The 21,679-nt window shown below is 40.7% G+C and overlaps 1 protein-coding gene across 1 annotated transcript in view; it reads left to right on the top strand.

The window, feature by feature from the left end:
* SUCLG2 (succinate-CoA ligase GDP-forming subunit beta) overlaps positions 1–21,276 on the top strand; it is a 366,012-nt gene extending 344,736 nt beyond the window's left edge. The window contains exon 11 of the mRNA XM_004612784.2: positions 20,005–21,276. Coding sequence (XP_004612841.2) covers positions 20,005–20,120 — 116 coding nt within the window. The 3' untranslated portion in view covers positions 20,121–21,276. The remainder of the gene's footprint in view (positions 1–20,004) is intronic.
* Positions 21,277–21,679: the final 403 nt, after the last annotated feature.

The following is a 21,679-nucleotide window of genomic DNA, read 5'->3' as shown; positions in this document are numbered from 1 at the left end:
GAGTTTAGAGGGTTAAGTAGTTTCTTATGGTTGAGGGTTGAATTCGGTGAATCAATTCAACTTCTGACAAGATGTAGTGGAACCCAAATTTTCTCTGTGGGTCTGTTACCTGCGAAAATATAAGCATAGACTTTTCCTCCTACGAGAAGTTTCCCCAATACATTCAAGTGAGGAAATGCCTCCTTTTTTGTCTTTGATTTAACATACCATGTATCCACTAAACATGGAGAGGTGGTGGGCTTAAAGCCGCAGTGTTCCCATAAAGTCAAACTGCTTTCCCTAAGAGTAGGCCTAAAGAGCCTTGTGGGATTGGTCCCTTTACACCAGAATTTAGTTTGTGGGGACACTCGGCAGGGGTTATAGTATCCATATCAGGACAGGAAATATCCAAAGCTGCACTTCTGCCATAACTGGCTGCGGAGAATCTACTGATTGGAACGCTGAAATTCCACATGGGGGAGAGGGGCTGCAACTGGGAACATCCCCTGATTTTGTGGGGCCGGGGCTGACCCCCTTGCAGGTTACCCAAATTGAGATCGACAGCTGCCTCAAAATTGAAGCGACAATCTCTGGCCCAGTGATTTCCTCTCTTACACATGGGACGGGGCCCTGGAGGTGCAAGTCTGGCTCGGCACTCTCTGGCCCAGTGGTTTCCCATATGGCATCGTGGACAAGGTCCAGGTTGTGCTCTCACAGTAGCACGGTTGAGAGACACCATGCAATCTTTATGAAAGTGGCCTAGATTTCCACAATTAAACATTTGCCCTTATCTTGCCTCTGTATGGCATATGCCTCAACAGCATTAATACAGGCCTGATGTTTTATAGAACCAACATTCCAACATCCCTTCAAGTACCCCATAATGTCCTCCTTCTCCTTAACGGGGTGCAGAATGGCCTGGCAATCCTTGTTAGCATTTTCAAAGGCCAAACATTTCAATAAATGCCCCTGAGTTTCCTTACCCTTAACCTGCCTTTCAGTGGCTTCCATCAACCTTCCTATGAAGTCTGCATAAGGTTCTGAGGCTCTGTAAACAATCTTTGTAAAACTTCCCTTAAATTCGGCATTTTTTGGAGCATGTCTCAAGCAGCCAGGGGACAGACAGCTCAGCCAAAGAGCGGCAGCTCCTTTGAGAAGCCTCCTCTGCTGAGCCTTTCTTAGACAGAATCTGAGGAAGTGGTTGCTGGCTCATCATACCCATCAATTTCCTCTGATGCACTGGAAGTGGAGTCATATGGAGGAAGTGTGATTCTCCCTGGCTTGACATCAGTAGAGAACATTAATTCACCAGCATCAGAGAGATTCTTACTTTGGGAACGTGTTTCCACCAGAAACACATTGAGCTTCTTTCTGGGCTTGGGCACGGGAGTAACCAAGCATTGAACATCGGGCTTCTTCCTAGGCTTAGGTATGGGAGGAGCCAAGGGTATGGCTCTCTCTGTAGTAGGAACTTTCTTCATTTCATCCTCAAATTTAAGACTCTCTCTGTTTAACTCCTGAGAAAGGCCTCCCATAGTATATCTAACAACCTCTTCCTCAGAGGTAACTTCCAAAGCCTTAAGAATGGACTCAACAATTTCCCAAGTTAACCAGAATTGTTGCGGGATCTGAGCCCCTTCTTTAAATCCCCTGAAGACATTTTCCTTAATCTTTTCCATAGGCTCCAAAGTACTCTTATCTGGAAACCAAGGATGAAATTTATAGACAGTTTTAAGTCACTTAAACCTCAACTCCTTGTGGCAAGGGAGGAAGAACAAACCAATGTTATCCTACAGAGAATATCTCTGATTTGCGGACTAAATATCCCAGATGTAAGAATTCCTTATAATTTAATGTATATATAGTGTATATTTGGATAAGAAAAGTGCTGAAATGTGCAAAATACCACATCCAAGATTATTTGGCTGATAATCTCTGCCTCCTGGGTCATAGGTCTCGCTGAGCCATGTCTTGTAAATTGGGAATTTGCTGGACAGTAGTATTTTCATCATTTGATATAATGCACTTTAAAATATTAGCCTCTATTTGTTCTTAATATAAACACAGTTAATTAAAATAATGAATTCTGTGTGTGGGTTATTGGGCTTGAGGAATTAAGGAGAACATATAGAAATATAAGAAATGATCTGTTACCAAAAAACTGGGAATATAAGGCAACTGAAACAAGTAAATAAATGATGCATGATAATATACTTAAGATGTTAGCAGCTTTTTGCTATTATAGAGTGTGTATCTTAGGGGAGTGGCCATCAGGATATCCCGTAAATAATCACATAAGCCCATAAGGCTTGTGATATCTTCAGAAATAATTGATACCTCACAGTACCCGAAATACCATGGGGAAGTGAATGTGAAGACTGAAGCTAAACTCAGAAAGGAAGCTGTCTTCCGAATTTATGTAAGATAAAAATATCCAAAGTGACCTTCTTTTCCTGTCTTCTCCTTTCTTTCATCATGGTAGCCCCTGCTTTATAATTAGCACTTAGATACTTTATCAAGCAAAAGAAAAGACCAGCTTAAAATTAAAGAAGTCCTCCATAATACACAGAAGAAAGAAGAATTCAGCTCTAAGTTTACTCCCAGCACTAATCATAACTAATAAGATGTAGAAGTCTTGAAACCACACCACCCATAAAACTCTTTTGAAAGGGAGCTAAACACAAACCAAGATAGTCTTTTGATTTTTCCTTTTTAAGATAGGGCAATACAGACTCCTGCAAAGCGTGTGTCCTGAGCTGAGTTCTTGTAATAGCTTAGCCTAAATTCACTTGCATATTCCTTTTTAAACTTAATATCTTCTACTATATTATAATGCACTAAGAAGTAGGATAGAAAAGAAATATTATAAAATTATTTCCAAGTTGAAAGGGATTTAATATTTGAACCAGAAAGTAAAGAGGAGAGAATTTATTGGAGGGCTAGAGATAACCAGTTCCACTGATCCTTGGAAAATTGTCTTGACTTTTTTACTGGTAGAAAGTGAAATTCAGGATCTGGGTAGATCTGAAAGATGTTGTAGAGAGACTAATGTCTTTTGAGCAAAGGTTATTGCCAGAATAACAGAATGGAAAAACCAAGTTTTTCAGCCAGAGTCAATATTAATTAGGTAAAATTTTTTTTAAAAAAGGAAAAATACTAGGCAAACCTACCAGATAGAGGTAAAAGTGGAGCAGCAGAAGACACAGAAAAGGAGATAAAAAGCAAGGGTGGATCTAGGATTTTTAATTTAATGGACAAGATAATATAGATTTGGGAAAGTGAGAAATGAGGACAAGAGAAATTAGGAGAAAATCCACTGGGCTTTTGTCATCCTGAGTTCAAGATGAGGCTTTATGATCAGATAGGGTGATGGAGGCCAAAGACACATAGGGGATTCAGCGGGAATCCTAGGAGGTGATAGAATAAATCAATAAGACAGCCCACTTTGATGGCACCCATTGAATCACTCAACTTGCTATATCAGAAATGGTTTTCTTTGAAGGACAGCTAAGTTCTAATGGTAAGCCAAAAAAAAAATCTTGTCAGTTTCACATTATTACCACTGAAGAGAAGGTTGTTAAGGAGAGGCACCTTTAAGAAATTTTTTTCATAGAATCTGGACTTTTTATTTGCATTTCTTTGGGTTAGAACATAATTCTTCTCCTCCCACAAATCTCCCTGAATCTTGTTATATTTTATGCAAACTTAGAGTGTGAGTTGATTTGTTCTGTTTGTGTGTGTGTATGTGTGTGTATGTGTCTGTCTGTCAATCTGTCTGATTTCTAAACTCTTTATTGTGAGTGATGACAGAGAAAGACAATAGTATAAAAAGGCAAGGACATTTTGTGTAATTCTAGTGGTAGTCTCTATTTGATTTACCTAAATATTCTCTATTTCACTTGATGAATTTCTTATTGAACTTTATTCGTATTAATAATAAGTTTTTTTATATTCCAAGAGGGCTGGAATGATAGCCCAGTGGATATGGTGGTTTCCTTGCAGCAGCCGACCTGGGATCAATTCCTCCACCCCTCTAGGAGATCCCGGCAAGCTACCGAGAGTATCTTGACCCCACAGCAGAGTCTGGCAAGCTAGCCATGGCGTACTCAATATGCCAAAAACAGTAACAAGTTTGACAATGGAGACATTACTGGTGCCTGCTCGAGCAAATCGATGAGCAATGGGATGACAGTGATACAGTGATATTCCAAAAACATCCACACCATTGCATATCTAGTGAAATGGGGAAGTGAGTATTCCTTATACTAGCATCTACGAAAAAAATGAAAACACATAGAAATTAATTATGGTAGATTTAAATTGATTAAGAAATTATTATCACTGCGAGCAAGAGATGTGAAGTGGAGCAAGGAAAGCCTCTTTAACAAATGGTGCTGGCACAACTGGACAACCACATGCAAAAAAATGGGCTTAGACCTTCACCTGACACCATGTACAAAAGTCAGATCAAAATGGATTAAAGACCTCAACATTAGACCACAAACCATAAGGTACATTGAAGACAAGGTCGGCAAAACCCTCCACGATATTGAAGATAAAGGTATCTTCAAAGATGACACGGAACTAAGCAATCTAGTAAAAACAGAGATCAACAAATGGGACTACATTAAACTAAAAAGCTTCTGCACCGCAAAAGATATAGTGACCAGAATACAAAGACTATCGACAGAATGGGAAAGGATATTTACACAATACCCATCAGATAAGGGGTTGATATCAATGACATATAAAGCCCTGGTTGAACTCTACAAGAAGAAAACATCCAACCCCATAAAAAATGAGGCGAAGAAATGAACAGAAACTTTACCAAGGACAAAATACAAATAGCCAAAAGGCACATGAATAAGTGCTCTACATCACTAATCATCAGAGAGATGCAGATCAAAACAACCACGAGATACCACCTCACACCACAGAGACTAGCACACATCCAAAAGAACAAAAGCAACCGCTGTTGGAGAGGATGTGGGGAGAAAGGGACCCTTCTACACTACTGGTGGGAATGCCAACTGGTTCAGCCCTTCTGGAAAACAATATGGACGATTCTCAAAAAATTAGATATTGAACTCCCATTTGGCCCAGCAATACCACTGCTGGGAATATATCCCAGAGAGGCAAAAAAGCATAATTGAAACGACATCTGCACATGTATGTTCATCGCAGCACTGTTTACAATAGCCAGAATCTGGAAAAAACCCGAATGCCCTAGAATGGATGACTGGTTGAGGAAACTTTGGTACATCTATACAATGGAATACTATGCAGCTGTTAGAAAAAAGGAGGTCATGAATTTTGTACTTAAGTGGATCGGCATGAAAAGTTTCATGCTGAATGAAATGAGTCAGAACGAGAGAGACAGACATAGAAAGATTGCACTCATCTATGGCATATAGAATAACAGAGTGGGAGACTAACAACCAAGAATTGTAGAAATAAGTCCCAGGAGGTTGACTCCATGGCTTGGAGGCTGACCTCACATTCTGGGGAAAGGACAACTCAGAGAAGGGATCACCAACTATAATGTAGTCGAAGGCTATGTGGGGGAAGGGAGTTGCGGGCTGAATGAGGGCTAGAGACTGAGCACAGTGGCCACTCAACACCTTTATTGCAAACCTGAACAGCTAATTAGAGAGAGAGAACAGAAGGGAATGCCCTGCCACAGCGGCAGGGTGGGGTGGGGGGAGATGGGATTGGGGAGGGTGGGAGGGATGCTGGGTTTACTGGTGGTGGAGAATGGGCACTGGTGAAGGGATGGGTTCCCGAACTTTGTATGAGGGACACATAAGCACAAAAGTGTATAAATCTGTAACTGTACCCTCACGGTGGTTCACTAATTAAAAATAAATAAATTTTAAAAAATTATTATCACTGCTTTTATTACGTGTTTCTAAGTTTCAAAGACATAGCCATGTTACTTTAGAGTCTAAACAGATATTTTTTTTCTAATTTTTCTGATGACTATGCCACTTCAAATCCTAATAATTATCTTTACTATTAGCAAAATATGTGGCCTCTTTTGATGGGTAGGTAGACAGCTGAGTGTCCTTACCATAAATTTCACTAATTTGAAACTCATGTTTTAAAGACTGTTGCCACAAACACCATTTTAGTGTTGTCCTCAGAAAAGTTGTGATCAATCAAATCAGGCTTGATTTAATGGGATTTTGTAGACAAATCTTTGTTCTCAGTTGTATAATAATTACAAGCTCTTTTACCAGTGAATAAGGAACGGATTACTTTCCTCTTTGAAAACGGTAACTTTATAATTACATGTATTTGCTTTCCTTATCAGAATAGAACTCACCAGCTGAGACACGGGATTATTTTTATTTAAAAAGCTCTGGGTAAATTGAACAACCACATTTAGGGGAAATTTCGCTTTTGTAGAAAGCATTTTCTTTTTTTTTTTTTTTCTGGCATGAGTAAGAAAAACTAATACGCAAGGAGTTTTTAGTTTTTTGAAATGTCTACATACAGGGGGCAAATATTACCTAGATATTTAATTTAGCTGAGCCCATGACCCTTTTGAAAATATACAGTTATTAACAGTTTTGTGTATTTTATGTGCAAATGTGTCTTAGTCAGAGCTTTGGTTTTTATATGGGTAGCTTTGCAGTTCTACATTGAAATTTGCAAAGATAATCAAAGGAGGTTTGTTGCTGTTTTAGAAAATGTTTTTAAAATTTTATCCCACTTGAAACCATGACAAACTCCTATTTTCTAGTATACCCAAAAGTGAATTTGCTTTATTCTTAGGTACTCATTAGGATTCCAAAAGAGTATATAAAACGTAATTGTGAAAGTAATATTTTATACAGTGAATTATGTATCTTCTCGTTAGATTATCCCAATTTGATATGTCCACCCATAGCAAAAGGTTCGTTTTAGCAGCATAAACATTTTGCTTCTCTCTTGTCAAATATCTTTAGAGATAAGAGTTCCCCTCCTGGTCGCCTTTCTTATTACAAATCTAATGTTCCTTACTTAAACTTTCTCTAAAATTGTAGGTAATGCATCTCTAAGTAAGAACCTATTCTCTTTTTTTACTTAGTGGGCTAATGAATGAGTACCTCTTCTCAATGGACCCTTAGTTGTCATTGCTCTCTGGAGCCCTGACAGATTGGAGCCACAACCAGAGAAATGCAAATCAAATGACCTTTCGAGCACTGACAAAGTAAAACTGCTCTGTGATACTTCGATCCACAAAAAGAAAAAAGAAAAGGGGGAAAAAAAGACACAAAACCAAAAACCTCCTCTATGAGAACTAAAACGTTCAGAAACAGCTGCAGAGCTTACAGCTGTCTACATACACTTGGCAACTGTCCATTCAGCAAGTCTTCAATTACACTGGAGTAGAGACCAAGAAAGAGAGCAGTAATTATTCCTTTGACTCCCATCAAAAATAAACAAACAGAAACAGCCTTAATATACTGACTGTGTCTGACAAGCTTAAAAAAGTTGTTTTTTGGAATGCTTGTGCCCTAAGTTTGCTGCCCTCGCCAGAAAATAGGCAGCTTCTTGCTGGTGGCGGCATGCTCTGGGATGGAGTGTATTCGGCTGCCCAACAGAGGGCGGATTCTGTCTGATAATCTTCCCAGCCCCTTTGCAACTTCCTGGTTTGTGCAGTGCTCTAGCATTTCATCTTCCTTTCTCTGTCCCTGTCCTCCCTCCCTCACCCCAGCCTTAATGAACTCATCTTATCCTCTCTCCCCTTTGGGTGTATCACTGCATCACTGTCGCGGTCATTAAGAGAAGTTCCTGAAGAATTTGGATTCTCAGGGCATGTGTCTTCTCCATCTTTTCAGTTCTGTGGTGTATGGTCCATTCTCCAGGTGCCCGTTTTCTGTTCATCCCATTCATTGCTCACCTTGTTCTCTGTTTCTCTTCCTCTCCTCCCTTCCTCTGGCTGGGTGATTCCCTGCACATTGATAACTGCCAACCTTCCTGCATTTCCTTCCTAATGTGTAATTCATCAGCACCTGGTTAAACCAAATGAGAATTAGAGACAATCCTGTTCTGCATCAAGCATCAAATCATCTTATTGTCTAAATTGAAAAACACTTAATGCCGAGACTTTGTCACATTTGAACAGTAGACCAAGTCTCATGGGACTTAACCTATTAACCTAGTTAAAGCTTTATTACATCGAACATTTTACTTTCCAGGAGTCATATCCTATTGGTGGATACCTTGAGTTTCCATTTTACTCTGAAACAAATCATGTGAGCAGAGGAAATACATATCAGTGTGGATATTCAGAGCGTCACAACTAATGCCTAGGGTATCCCTAGACAATATTTACTGTGATTAAGGAAGATGGCCTCTGTGTTAAGTCTCATGTCTTTGGTGATGTTTTCTTTAATAATTTGTTTCTGATATTTATCCTCTCCAACCACCTTTATCAAAAGGTTTGTTCCTAAGACGTCGAAGTAATTGATCCAGGGCAACCCCTGCTGAGACTCTCTCTCTCTCTCTCTCTCTCTCTCTCTCTCTCTCTCTCTCTCTCTCTCTCTCTCTCTCTCTCTCTCTCTCTCTCTCTCTCTCTCTCTCTCTCTCCCTCTCTCTCTCTCTCTCCCTCTCTCTCTCTCTCATCCTCTCTTCCTTCTTTACAACCTGACTCTCCCTAATTAATTGAAAATACAAAAATCAATCTTTAGTTCACAGGTGGCATATAAGAGGCAGTGGGCTGTATTTGGCCTGCAGGCTGTAGTTTGCTTGCCCTGGTAAAGAACAGTACAACATGAGCTAGAATGAGGCCTTTTGTGGTTGACTGGGTGAACTGTGAAAATTATTTAACGGCTCTGCATCTCAGTTTTCTCCTAAAGGAGATTACCCAATATTCCTTCTAGCACTCATAAACCTGACCAAGTGCCATGTGGCTTTGAAGTCAGAAAAAACTTCCATTCTACTTCTGGCTTAGTCTTCCACTTGCTGGAGGAAGCTGGGAAATGTTTCTAAGCCTCCATGGTCTCTTCTGTAAGATGGGTGTAAACACAATACCAGTATCAGATGTACAACAGTGATTATAGTCTCTAGCTTGTGAACTCTATGTTAACTCATGCATCATTTATTATATATAATATGTATATATGTATATTATATATAATACACATATACTCACTAAGTGATACTGTTTTTTAAAAGAAACACTCAATTCCTACAAAACCAATAATTTGTAAAAGAGCTTTGACACACTTATAGGAGACATACTGCTTTTCATCAGAGCCTTGTGTTAATAGGCTGACCCAAAAGGGAGGGTAGAGGCTGCACATTTTGTTTCTTCTTTTTATGCATCTTTGAACAACCTATAATTTGTGTCCCTTCATTATCTTCTCACACACATACAGCAAAGAGCAGGTTTTGATAAATTAACCTCATGATCTGTCTATAGCTCTCTCACCCCACCCAGTGGTAAAATATGAAGAAGTGGAAAATGTTCTGAGATTTTAATAATTTTTTCTCATTTTATAAAAGCCTCTGAAAGTTCAACAAAATTTCACCTTAAATTCATTCCTCTTGCATATGTGCAGTGGGTAGATAGACATTCTTAAATGGTAAACTGAGGCATGTTAAAAATTTTAAGTGTAGGTAGAATTCAATTTGAAGTGGGCGTCTAGGAGATTAAAATGAGCTCGAGGATCTGTACAAAAATGTAAGACTTATAGAGGCAAAAGGAACAGAAACAAGGGTTGGGGAAGGATGATTAGTAATTTCAATGCTATATTATTTTCCTTCATGAATGGTATGGGTCTCTTTGGCAGATTACCTGCCAGTGGTCCTTCCTGATTGGATAGTTTAAAACATTGCTGGGTTAAGTAATGTTTTTGTTTTTTTTTTGGGGGGGGGGTTCTGTTGTTGTTGTTGTTTTTTATTGAATCACCATGTGGAAAGGTACAAAGCTTTCAGATTTTAGTCTCAGTTACACAATGCTCGAACACCCATTCCTTCACCAGTGCACATATTCACCAGTGCACACCAAGAACCACAATAAACCTCCCCCCACCTCCCTAGCCCCCCACCCCGCCTCAGTAGCTGATAAATTTCACTTTACTTTCTCTTTACTTTGATTACATTCAATATTTCAACGAAGAACTCACTATTACTGTTTGGAGTTTCCTCACCCCCCCAAAGTCGGACCTGCTAGAAAGGAAGCATTTGATAGCTTTTGGTGAAGAAGGGGCCTCTTGTGTCTTTTGTAGCACATTAACGGAGTGACTTGTAAAAGCAGATGTTAGGAAGTATCTGAAGTTCAACCATTAGACACTAGGAAGTACTGTGAGTTGAGCGGGTGGTTATTAAAAATATTGTCCTACCATGTCATTAAAAATCAGTACAGATGGGGCCAGAGTGACAGTCTCGCCAGTATAGCTTTTGCCTTGTGTGAGGCTGATTCTGCTTCCCCACAGTCCTCAAGAGTGCAGAGCCCAAAGTAAGCCCTGGGTACTATTGCCTGTGGTCCGAACACAAAACAAGTGGCATTTAATGAATATTAAAACATGGCCGCAACATTATGTAAATGTGGGGAGGAGATCAGTTTCCTTAGCAATTGGGTACATTGGCATAAACACTCACTTTGGAATTCTCTATTCCATGGTTGATCTTCAAGTAGCTATCAGGATTTCTATTCATAAATAAAGGCAGGAAATAAATAAATAAATAAATAAATGAAGGCAAGGAGAGCCTGGAGGAGTAGATGTTGGCCACTGGTATAAAGAAAGAAATCTCAGATTCTCAACAAAATATCATTAACGAAGATTCCACAAACTAGCAAATGTTTTCCAAGTGTTTTCTTATTTCCCCCTTTTTATCCTCCAATGACCTGGTTTCTGTGACTGATCTCTTTCTTTCTAATCTGGTTCCTACTTCCCCTCCCAGCTGCTGTCTCAACAGGAAGGAGGAAGGAAGGAGGTTTTTTGAGCAGGGATTGACTTACTTTGCTTCTCCCTGGACTCCATAGCTTTGCCCTCTGAGAAGAAACTTGCCAGGTCCCTTATTTCCTCTCTTCCTCTTCCTCTTGCTCTGTGTGTGTCTCTCTCTCCCCCGCTCCACATCATTTCTCCATTCCCACTTCATCTTCGCTCCCTCCTTCTCTCTGTCTCTCTTTTTCTTCATTCCACTTTCTTGTCTGCCTAAATCACTAGCCTCTCTCTTCCTGCCTTTGTCTCTTCTTTTTCCTCTTTTCCATTCTCCCTCTGTGTATCCCTTACCAATGTATACATTTTACTCCCCTTTTTTTCTGCCTTGGCCCCTCTTGCTCTTTTTTTTTTCTCTCTGTATGTATGTCTGTCTCTCTCTTTTTAGCCTGTGCTTGGAGAATCTTCCCCCACAACTGCCCCTGCATGACAGATTTTCATTTGGCTGCACTCACTCCTCATATTTCTCCAAGTCCTGTGCCTGAGCTTTATATTTTAATAGGAGAGTCCCTTTCCAGTCTGCTTGGTTCTGAGCATGCCCAATATATCCTTAATAATTAAAGTTGTAATTAAAATGTAACTGCAAGTATAATTAAAATTCACTTTAGTGGATTCTGGAATTAGGAAGCAATTAGGCATTTTGATATGGCCTTGAAGGAGCAGCTAGGAGATTTTTTGGAAAGTTTATCATCCCTCTGTATTCTGATCCTTCCCACTGTTTAATCTTGAGTACTAAGATTAAATGCCATCACATAGAACAGACCGGGCTCTCAAATGCTCCTCTTAAAGGCCAATGGAGAAACCCTGAGAATCCTCCAAAGCTCAAAGTTCCTCCTTGTTTTCCTTCCAGCTCGTTGGGGTTTCTATTTTAAGTCTTTCAAATACAGGCGTGTCCTGTCCCGCGGGACTTGGTCAACGTGGATAGGGAGAGGGTGCACAAGTGAAAAGGAGACAGACACAAGAAGAAAGACAGACACAGACAGACGCAAGAATGGGAGCAAGCTCCAATTTTTATTTCTCCTAAGCTAGTCTTTTATAATTGATTATATGAGGAAGTGGGCAGAATGGGAGAATAGCAAAGAATGCAAACATTTAACGAAACTGGATGTGGGCCCTGATGGCAGTTTCCATGGGCATTGTTCTGCAACCTTCCCCAAGAAGCGGTTGTTCCTAGTTACAGGTCAGTTTGTACTGACATATTGGTTCCCAGGCATAGGTTTCTGGCCATTCCCAAGCATTGGTTTCTGGCCGTTCCCAGTCATTGGTTCCCGGCACAGCGGGTTTGAGAGTCCAGCCAGATGGGTCATCAGTCTGCACCTCACCTCCTCAAGCACACTTTGTATATATGAGTCCACGAGCAAATAAATGCTCTGACAGAAGAAGATGCCAATTCTGGAGACTAAGCATGATGAATGTCAGCGCTCATGGGACTTAGGTTTATTGGGGTCAAGAGAAACATCGGTAAATAATCCCAAAAGTACTTTGACTTTGAAAGCCCCCAGAGCTCTCAAAGCTCATTTTAAAGCCCCCATTGACTTTGGAAGTCAGGTTGGTGATAAGAAAACATCTCCTCCAAATGTTATTTAATCTTTTTATGAATACACAGGTGCCTGCTTAGCAGAAAGAGGGCCACTCCAAGCAGAAGGCAGAGCAGGCCAAAGATTCAGCTCGTCTGCCTGTTCTTGGGTTTCTCAATCAATGATTTTTTCCCTTGGCTACATTGGGTGATAGCTAATAACTCACATAGGAGCAACTTGATTCAAATGAAGAGCAGCACATTCAGTTACTCAAAAAATAAAAATAAAAATAATGGAGTGAGAGCTGGTTTCATTCATACACAGAGAACAGAGGCAAAGGTGAACAAACAGGGTCAGAACCACCATAAAGCCGAGGCCTAGGGAGAGACCTACTGGTTTATGTACTTGACTCCCAACACATTTGCACCCCTTACTCCTGTCCGTGACCTTAGAGCTAATTAAGCCCTTTGCATGCTACTACTTTCTCATTTATGCATAGATTCCCAAGAAAGTGAATCTCACTGGACAAGCTACTGACCATCGTTTGCAGTTGACTGCCCTTGAATGGGTACAGTCAGTGTCTGAGAATAGACGATCAGGGTGTCATGGCAGGAAGACCCTGCAGTTCCTTCTAGAGGAGACAGTGGTAGGGAAGCCAGAAAGCGGTGGTTGGAAAGAGCAGGCACCCTTGCAATACCTTGTTCTTATATAATAAATGGCTTCAAAGAGGCTCGTATCTAGGCAAGTGCCACAAATTTTAAATGGCAAACAAGTCATTCGAAAGTCAAGGAATTCAATAAGTCATTAAGCCTCAGTATTCTTGACTAAAATGTGGGGTGGGGAAGGTGGGAAGAGGAGAGAAGAGATGATTTATATACATCTCACCCACAGGTCATTGTAAGAGCCAATAAAATAATGCAGAAGAATTTCATCAACCACAAAACCACATTTAAAAACAAATATACCAGCATTTTTTATGACATTGATTTGAAAATTATCAGAAGTCATTCCAGGTTCAGAATGGATCACTGTATTACTGCCATCCCATTGTTCATCAGTTTGCTCGAGTGGGTGCCAGTAACATCTCCATTCATCCCAGCCCTGAGATTTTAGCAGTCTCTCCTTACTCGTCCTTCCCAACAGTGCCGTATTGCAGGCTCTTTCAGGGTCAGGGGAATGAGACCCGTTATTGTTACAGTTTTTGGCATATCGAATATGCAACAGGGAGCTTGCCAGGCTCTGCCAATATCAGAATGGATATTTCAAGTAATTGTGCCAGAAACAGTTATGAGATCCAGTACGTGTTTTATTCCTTGACTCTCTCTCTATGGCTAAACGGGCCAACCTCTTGTTAGCCTTTGCCTCATTTTTGCCTCACCTCTCTCATCTCTGAAAGGAAGATGATAATAGTTCAGATCCCAGGCTTGTTACTGAGAAGCAAATGAGTTAATACTCTTAAAAGCCTAGGCAAGGTTTGATAGGTGCTATGTGATGTCCGCCTGCCCTCACTGCGTACACTGTTATCACCTGGATGAGCCCAGCAGCTTTCTCTGCCAGCCCAGGTAGAGAGCTTGACAGGGCTGAGTAAGAACCACACTCGCTTTTTAGTTTAATGTAGTCCCATTTGTTGATCTCTGTTTTTACTAGATTGCTTAGTTCTGTGTCACGTTTGAAGATACCTTTATCTTCAATATCGTGGAGGGTTTTGCCGACCTTGTCTTCAATGTACCTTATGGTTTGTGGTCTAATGTTGAGGTCTTTAATCCATTTTGATCTGACTTTTGTGCATGGTGTCAGGTCAAGGTCTAAACCCATTTTTTTGCATGTGGTTGTCCAGTTGTGCCAGCACCATTTGTTAAAGAGGCTTTCCTTGCTCCACTTCACATCTCTTGCTCCCTTATCAAAGATTAGATGATCATACATTTGGGGTTGTGTGTAGGGATATTCCACCCTGTTCCATTGGTCTACGGCTCTGCCTTTGTTCCAGTACCATGCTGTTTTAATTGTTACTGCTTTGTAGTAAAGATTGAGGCTGGGGAGGGTGATGCCTCCAGAGGATGTGGGGAGAAAGGGACCCTTCTACACTGCTGGTGGGAATGCCGGCTAGTTCAGCCCTTTTGGAAAACAGTATGGACGATTCTCAGAAAACTAGAGGTTGAGCTCCCATTTGACCCAGCAATACCACTGCTGGGAATATATCCCAGAGAGGCAAAAAAGTACAATCGAAACAACATCTGCACATGTATGTTCATCGCAGCACTGTTTACAATAGCCAGAATCTGGAAAAAACCCGAATGCCCCAAAACGGATGACTGATTGAGGAAACTTTGGTACATCTATACAATGGAATACTATGCAGCTGTTAGAAAAAAGGAGGTCAAGAATTTTGTAGTTAAGTGGATGGGCATGAAAAGTTTCATGCTGAGTGAAATGAGTCAGAAAGAGAGAGACAGACATAGAAAGACTGCACTCATCTATGGTATATAGAATATCAGAGTGGGAGACTAATACCCAAGAACTGTAGAAATAAGTACCAGGAGGTTGACCCCATGGCTTCGAGGCTGGCCTCACGTTCCGGGGAAAGGGCAACTCAGAGAAGCGATCACCAACTACATTGTAGTTGAAGGCCATGTGGGGGAAGGGAGTTGCGGGCTGAATGAGGGCTAGAGACTGAGCACAGTGGCCACTCAACACCTTTATTGCAAACCACAACAGCTAATTAGAGAGAGAGAACAGAAGGGAATGCCCTGCCACAGTGGCAGGGTGGGGTGGGGGGGAGATGGGATTGGGGAGGGTGGGAGGGACGCCGGGTTTACGGGTGGTGGAGAATGGGCACTGGTGAAGGGATGGGTTCCCGAACTTTGTATGAGGGAAGTATAAGCACAAAAGTGTATAAATCTGCAACTGTACCCTCACGGTGATTCTCTAATTAAAAATAAATAAATTATAAAAAAAAAAAAGAACCACACCCGCAAGCCAAGTCCCAAAAGAAAAGGTAGTCAGAGCAGGTAGACACTCTGAGGCAGAGGGCTCAGCCTCTAGGATGCGCAGGAGAAGCTGTGTGTTGAGATTGGCTGGAAGTCTAGAGAAAGGACTTCTGCATCTTAACTTCTTCCCTGGCAGATTGGATTATGGTGGGGAAAAGAAATTCTAGTTCTTATCTCTACTGAGAAGAGAGAGAAATCCACACATTCAACTTCCACTCACTCTCTGGCGCCAACATGGTTGGTTCACTTCTGCGTCAGCCTGAACTCTCGCTCTACACACGGTGAGCCCTGCCTGCAGATGCATGGCCCAGCACCTTCCCTGCCCCCTGACGGCGGCCGCTTACTGTTTTGAGTTTTGATTTCGGGGCTGCTCTTAGCACAGTGTGCCGGAGGCACTCCTGGCGGTGTTCCAAGGCCCAGGGATTGAACCCGACCATCCCCAAGCAATGCATGTTCTTCAGCCCTCTGAGTTTGCTCCCCAGCCCTGGCCACATACCGAACCTCATTCCTGCTTTAAGCCTCTGGGAACTTGGCTGGAACTTTTACCAAATGAATCGGAATGCACACCCAGACTACATTAGTGGAAGCATAATGAAATATTGAATCTTTCCATCTGTGGTAGTTAAATATCAGTGTGTAACAAATTACCCTGAAATGCATCAGCTTTACACATGGAACATTAATAATCTCTCAGTTTCTCTTAATCTCACAGTGCGGAATTGGGGTAAAATGTGTTCTCTTACCCAGTCTGTCAGTGAGGGCACCGTCAGGGGATCAGCCAGGGTCATGTTAAGCCTGAGCTAGGGACACGCACTGTCAAGCAGTATCCTGATGGTTGCTGAATGCAGCATCTTGTGGGACATTAGAACCAACCATCAGTTCCTCTTTGGCTGTTGGTTAGAGGCTGCCCTCAGTGCCCTGTTTCCTGTGCTCTTCTAGAGGACATACCATGGGGTGGCCTTCTGTTCAGAAGACTCAGAGGAAGCAAGACACAAATCAGTGCCATCATAACAGGCATCTCAAAAATGACTGAAATTCTACCTTTGTACACTATATTCTTAATCATTAGAAGTTAGCCACTAGCTCCGGCCAACACTCAAGAGAGAGTCAGACAGATGTAAAATATGAAGATGTAGAAGCCCATTATTTGAGGGACATTTTATAACCTGCCTACTCTAGGTACAAAGTCATTTGTCCATGAGCTGGAGAGATAGCATGGTATAAGTTGCTTGCCAACACATAACCAACCCAGGTTCAATCCCTGGCACCCCATAAGGTCCCTCGAGACATGCTGGGAGTGATTGTGTAAAGCATTTACTACAGAATTTGCTTGTACATGCCATTAACTGCAGAACCACAATACCCCCTGATTTTTAAACTGTGAACGACCTTGCCCAACGTCCCTTGAAGTAACCATGATTTTAGTCCTCGTCTAATGATGCCCGTGCTGTACTGCATCCCCAGTGTCACTACTGTACTTGATGCCATGATGGAAGTATGCCCCCACCCTGCTGGTGTGTAATTCTCAGCGTGAATCAGAAGGATGAGTTCACAGAAAAGCCCTAATGAATAGTTTGTAGGACTATTCCATATCAGCTTATGTTCTCTGACCCTCTTGCTGTCTGAACTTAGCCCCCCTGTGAAGAAAATCTCCATGTTTTCCCACCAAATCTCTGTATCAGTGTGCTTGGTTAAGCAAACTTCTGGTATAAAAATCCCTAAGTGCAGAGTCAGGAGTAAGCCCTGAATATCACTGGATGTGGCCAAAAAAAAGAAAAAAAAAGAGCAATATGTCTTATGTCCCTGTGTGCTCTCTCCTGTAGCAGTAATTGATGCTGGCATGAGGGATGGTCCTTTCTCAATTGGACACTCTGCCACAGAGGTCCTCAGATGTCCGCACTAAAGGGGTCATTGTCATCTTCACAAAGGTGCCTCCCAGGTTCCTTTGCCTAGCGATGTTCTATAAGGCAGGTGAGGAAGACAGAGTGTGGAGGGTCACATCTGGGCTTTCTGTAGGGACATGGATCATATCCGCTCACATTCCTTTGGGCAGTTCATTCCCCACCAAGATGCAAAGAAGCTGGAGTAACATACACCCGGCAGGGCATTGACTTCCCAGGGGCAGCTCTGTGCTGTTGAAGTGTGACTCTGGTCAAAGGAGTGGCCAGCCCTACCCCAGAGACTGCACTGGGCACTGCCTTCACGTATATACCATCTCATCTGCTATGTGGCTGTCGGCCTGGTTATCTTTGTTTTACAGACAGGAAATCACACTGGCATATCTTATAGAACATCATCCTTTTCTGCCACATATACCCATATGGCCTTGGAAAACTTATTTAACCTTGGTGAGTCTTAATTTTCTCATATGTAGTGGGTCAAAAGTACATACTCTTAGTCATCACAGAAACTTTATGTGCTACATGCAGTTTATGTAGCTTTGTCTGGCTATTTCAGCTTTTTTTTCTTTTTTGGCCATACCCAGCAATTATTAGTTATGAGGAAAATGATCACAGTGATACTCCTGGAGTTAAAGAAGCTGAGGTAGGCCCAAAGGAGTTAAGTGATTTATCCAAAACTGTACAGCTCTGACACTGAAGAACTGACATGAATAGCAGGAGATTTTAAGTAGCAAGTACACTACCTTTTGAATTTTTGCTTTTCAAAGAGATTGCTTATCAGGTACCTGTACAAAACAGTAACAAGTAAGCCTTGAGCCAAAAATTCAGTGCTCAGAGCCCCTTGGAGGACCCAAGGTCCCAGGGAAATTATCACTGCATCACCTTTGAAGCCAATTATTCCTGTCTAACTTGTTCTTCACCTTTTTGTGGATCCTGCTGACTGGTGCCTTCTTTTTATGTGCACTATTAGGCCCTCCAAGGCCTATGTTTCAAGATCTTTGTTTATAAATAGGTTCTATCTTGCTAACTAGATAAAAGCACAGGATGAGATATTTCATTATACTTCTGAATTTTATCACATTTCTCCTAAGGGCTTATTCACTTAAGTGGAGCAGTAAAAGTAGTTTCCCTTTTAACTAGTCGCTGAAACACACCTTTGAAAGAGGTAACTTAGCTGGCAAATGAAATCACCAATGGATACCATCAGAGGTGTCAATGTTCGGCTTCATCTTCGGGGCTTCTTAACCTTGGGTTGAATGGAGTGAGGAGAAAACAAAATTTGACATGTTGAATATTGTTAGTGTTTCAGAGTTCTGTATTTATTGCCATGGTGGGTGGATTTTCTGAAGTGCTGATATTAGTGTAAGGGTTCAACTCAAATTCCTTCATTCCAAAAGATCCAGGGCAGGAGAGATAGTACAGAAATTAAGGTGCTGGCTGTGCACCCGGCCTATCAGGGATCAATCCTGAACCCCACATATGGTTCCTTGAGCACTACTAAGAGTGATCCCTAAGCACAGAGCCATAAGTTAACCCTCACCGCAGCTGGGTGTGGCCCAAAGACAAGACAAAATGAAAAAAACGTTCATTGACCTCTAGGACTGGTAAGATAGTTCTGGCTGCAGAGTTCTTGGCCTTCTGTGTGTGAAGTCCTGAGTCAGATACTTTGATATCCCTAAGTTCCTCAACACCTCAAACAAGATGTAGCCTTAGTGAACTTCCTTTTGTTTGTTTTTGTTTTGCTTTTGGACACCACAGCAGTGTTCAGGGCTTGCTGCAGACTCTGCTCTCAGGGATCACTCGCAGGTTTCAGGGAACCATAGAAGATGCCAGGGGTAGGACCCAGGTCGGCCACGTGAAAGGCAAGCTCCCTCCCTGTGTATACTGTTGCTCTGGCCCCAGACCTTAGAGATCCTTGAGCACGTTTTTCTTCCATAGGTGAGGCTCCTGGAGTGGGGGGCAGAGGAGAGATAATTGACTTTAGCATATGATGACAGTAAATTAATTTCACTTTATCAGCAGAAATTTCAACTATTAGCAGTTTTTAAAAATCTTCATAGACTTTATGTTCCTAAGTTCTAAGTTCTGCCATCTTTTCTACATAGACTAATACTTTAAATTGATCTTTTTGTATAACCTTTCCTGTCTGTGGCTTTGATTAGAACCTTATAATTAATTCATTTCTGTGTGAAAAGTTATAGATGGTTAATCCTATGCATTCTCATACATTATTCCAAATATTCCATGTCATCTCAATTACCACACTCTTACTTATTTTTTTATGAAGTCTTTATTTTTGGATTCTGTATTCAGAGTATTCAATAAAGGTGAAAACACTCCAATTTTGGAGGATTGTCCCCTTTCAAAATCACTGGATAATGGCTGTTTATCTTCCTTTGTGCATAATCTTCTACAAATGCCCTGAGTACCATTTTTTAAATGCAAAAGAAAATATATTTGTGTTATAGTTTGTTATCTCTCAAACGATAACATCAGATATTTGAGGTTAGAAGGTAGAGGTATATTTGTCATCCAGATACAAAAAGGTAACCATCTCTTTCATAAAAGCTGAAACTGTATTGTTATTGAATTATTTTAGTGAAATGCAGTACTTCCTGACTTTACGTTTATGAACCTTACCTTGGTACCTCGAGTTTCATTGACTGTCTGTCATCCTCCCTTCCAGGAACCAATGTACAGGAGGCCCAAAACATTCTCAATAACAGTGGGCTCCCAATTACTTCAGCCGTCGACCTAGAGGATGCAGCAAAGAAGGCTGTGGCCTGCGTAGCTAAGAAGTGATGATTCCGTTGTCTTAATCTCTCGGAAGAAGAATCCCATTTTTCCCTCTAAATGAATGATTCTCTCATTGTAAAGAAAGAATCACTGTGTGAAAAAAAATCTTAAATGGAATTTTCTTAAATTAGATATTTAGACAGTTTAATCTGATTTCACTTATATTCTTTATTTATACCCTGTTCTGCCAGCATTTATAACAATTTGGGGCCACAGTGGCCATATAGTGGCCATAAGTGGCCATATAGTGTTCAAATGTACAGAACTTTAGACCAGGCACTTTTTCCCAATAATTTTTGTGTACTTTTAGTACAGTATGATTGTTTTTTTAATTACAGTCTATATAAACTCAGGCAAGTTTCCATTGAATGGATTGATTGTCACAAAGGTGCATCTTAGGTATTCAAGAATTTATCTCTAATAAACTGCCACTGTTTTATAAGTTTCTATTCCAGGATTTTGGGAGACCCATGAAAATTCTAAAATATAAGTAAAGTGGAATGTTCATATTAATATCCCATACACGCTTTCTACCCTTTGCCTTAAAATGGTAATTTGCTTTCTACTGTTTGCTTCACATTGAAAATAAACCAGAAGCCTTATCTGTGATTCTGGAATACAGATCTTTTTTGAGTTATGATTGTATTATGTCCCTTGCAACTAAGTACAGTACACTGTAGAGTTTTATTTATTTACTTTCATTATTATATGGCTCACTGGGAGCTCAGATGCTGACTTCCTCTGCCCCACATCACAAGAATATAATACTGCCCCAGAAAAAATAAAAATTTTAAAGCTTGGTATGAGGTTTCTACTGGATATCTGGGTAGCTCTTTCACAGCATCAAAGACAAACGAAAAACATAGTCAAACCATTATAATTCAGTGAACTTGATAAAATGTTCTATTTTGATGTAAAAATTAAAGACTGCTAACTCATAGAAGTTTTTGAAATTCAGTCATTTCACCATGAGGCAACTGTAAAGGTCAAATTATGCAGTGAATGCCGGTATCTTTAGTCTCCCACGCCATTCAGAATCTACAAGCAGGAAACAATGGAATGGAGCCATAAACGTGACTCCTTTTCAATAGGGCCCATTTTTGTGGTGGAGAAGAATGAGAATTAAAATGTTTATAAATGTTGGTGAATTTTTATTTCTATACAAATTTAAATAAAAATATGTTTTACAAGTTTCCATACCTGTATATATTTCTTATTTGGGTCAGTTTTACCTCACACATCATTTTCTTCTTATAGAGAAAGACAAATGCCTTTAATGTCTTGAGTAGGTCTCCAAAATTAGAAAATTTGGGCTATGTCAGGATTATTTTCATTCCAATCAACTTTACCAGCAACCATCATTTCTGTTAGGAAATTATTTTGTGAAAAGCTTAAAGTCACCTACAAACCCAAAACACAGGTAAGTATTGCAGATATATAATAAGTTCAAATATAATTTTGATTCTCCTAATCTAAGTGAAAAAATACTGACATAAACTCTGTTTAATTATATTCCACTGTTAGCCTGTACCTCTAAATATGTGTAAGATCATACTTTAGGGTTT

The sequence above is a fragment of the Sorex araneus genome, chromosome 4, assembly GCF_027595985.1.
Source record: "Sorex araneus isolate mSorAra2 chromosome 4, mSorAra2.pri, whole genome shotgun sequence".
Classification (NCBI taxonomy): Eukaryota; Metazoa; Chordata; class Mammalia; order Eulipotyphla; family Soricidae; genus Sorex; species Sorex araneus.
The sequence above is the reverse complement of the archived record's forward strand: the minus strand, read 5'-3'. Positions and strand labels throughout refer to the sequence as shown.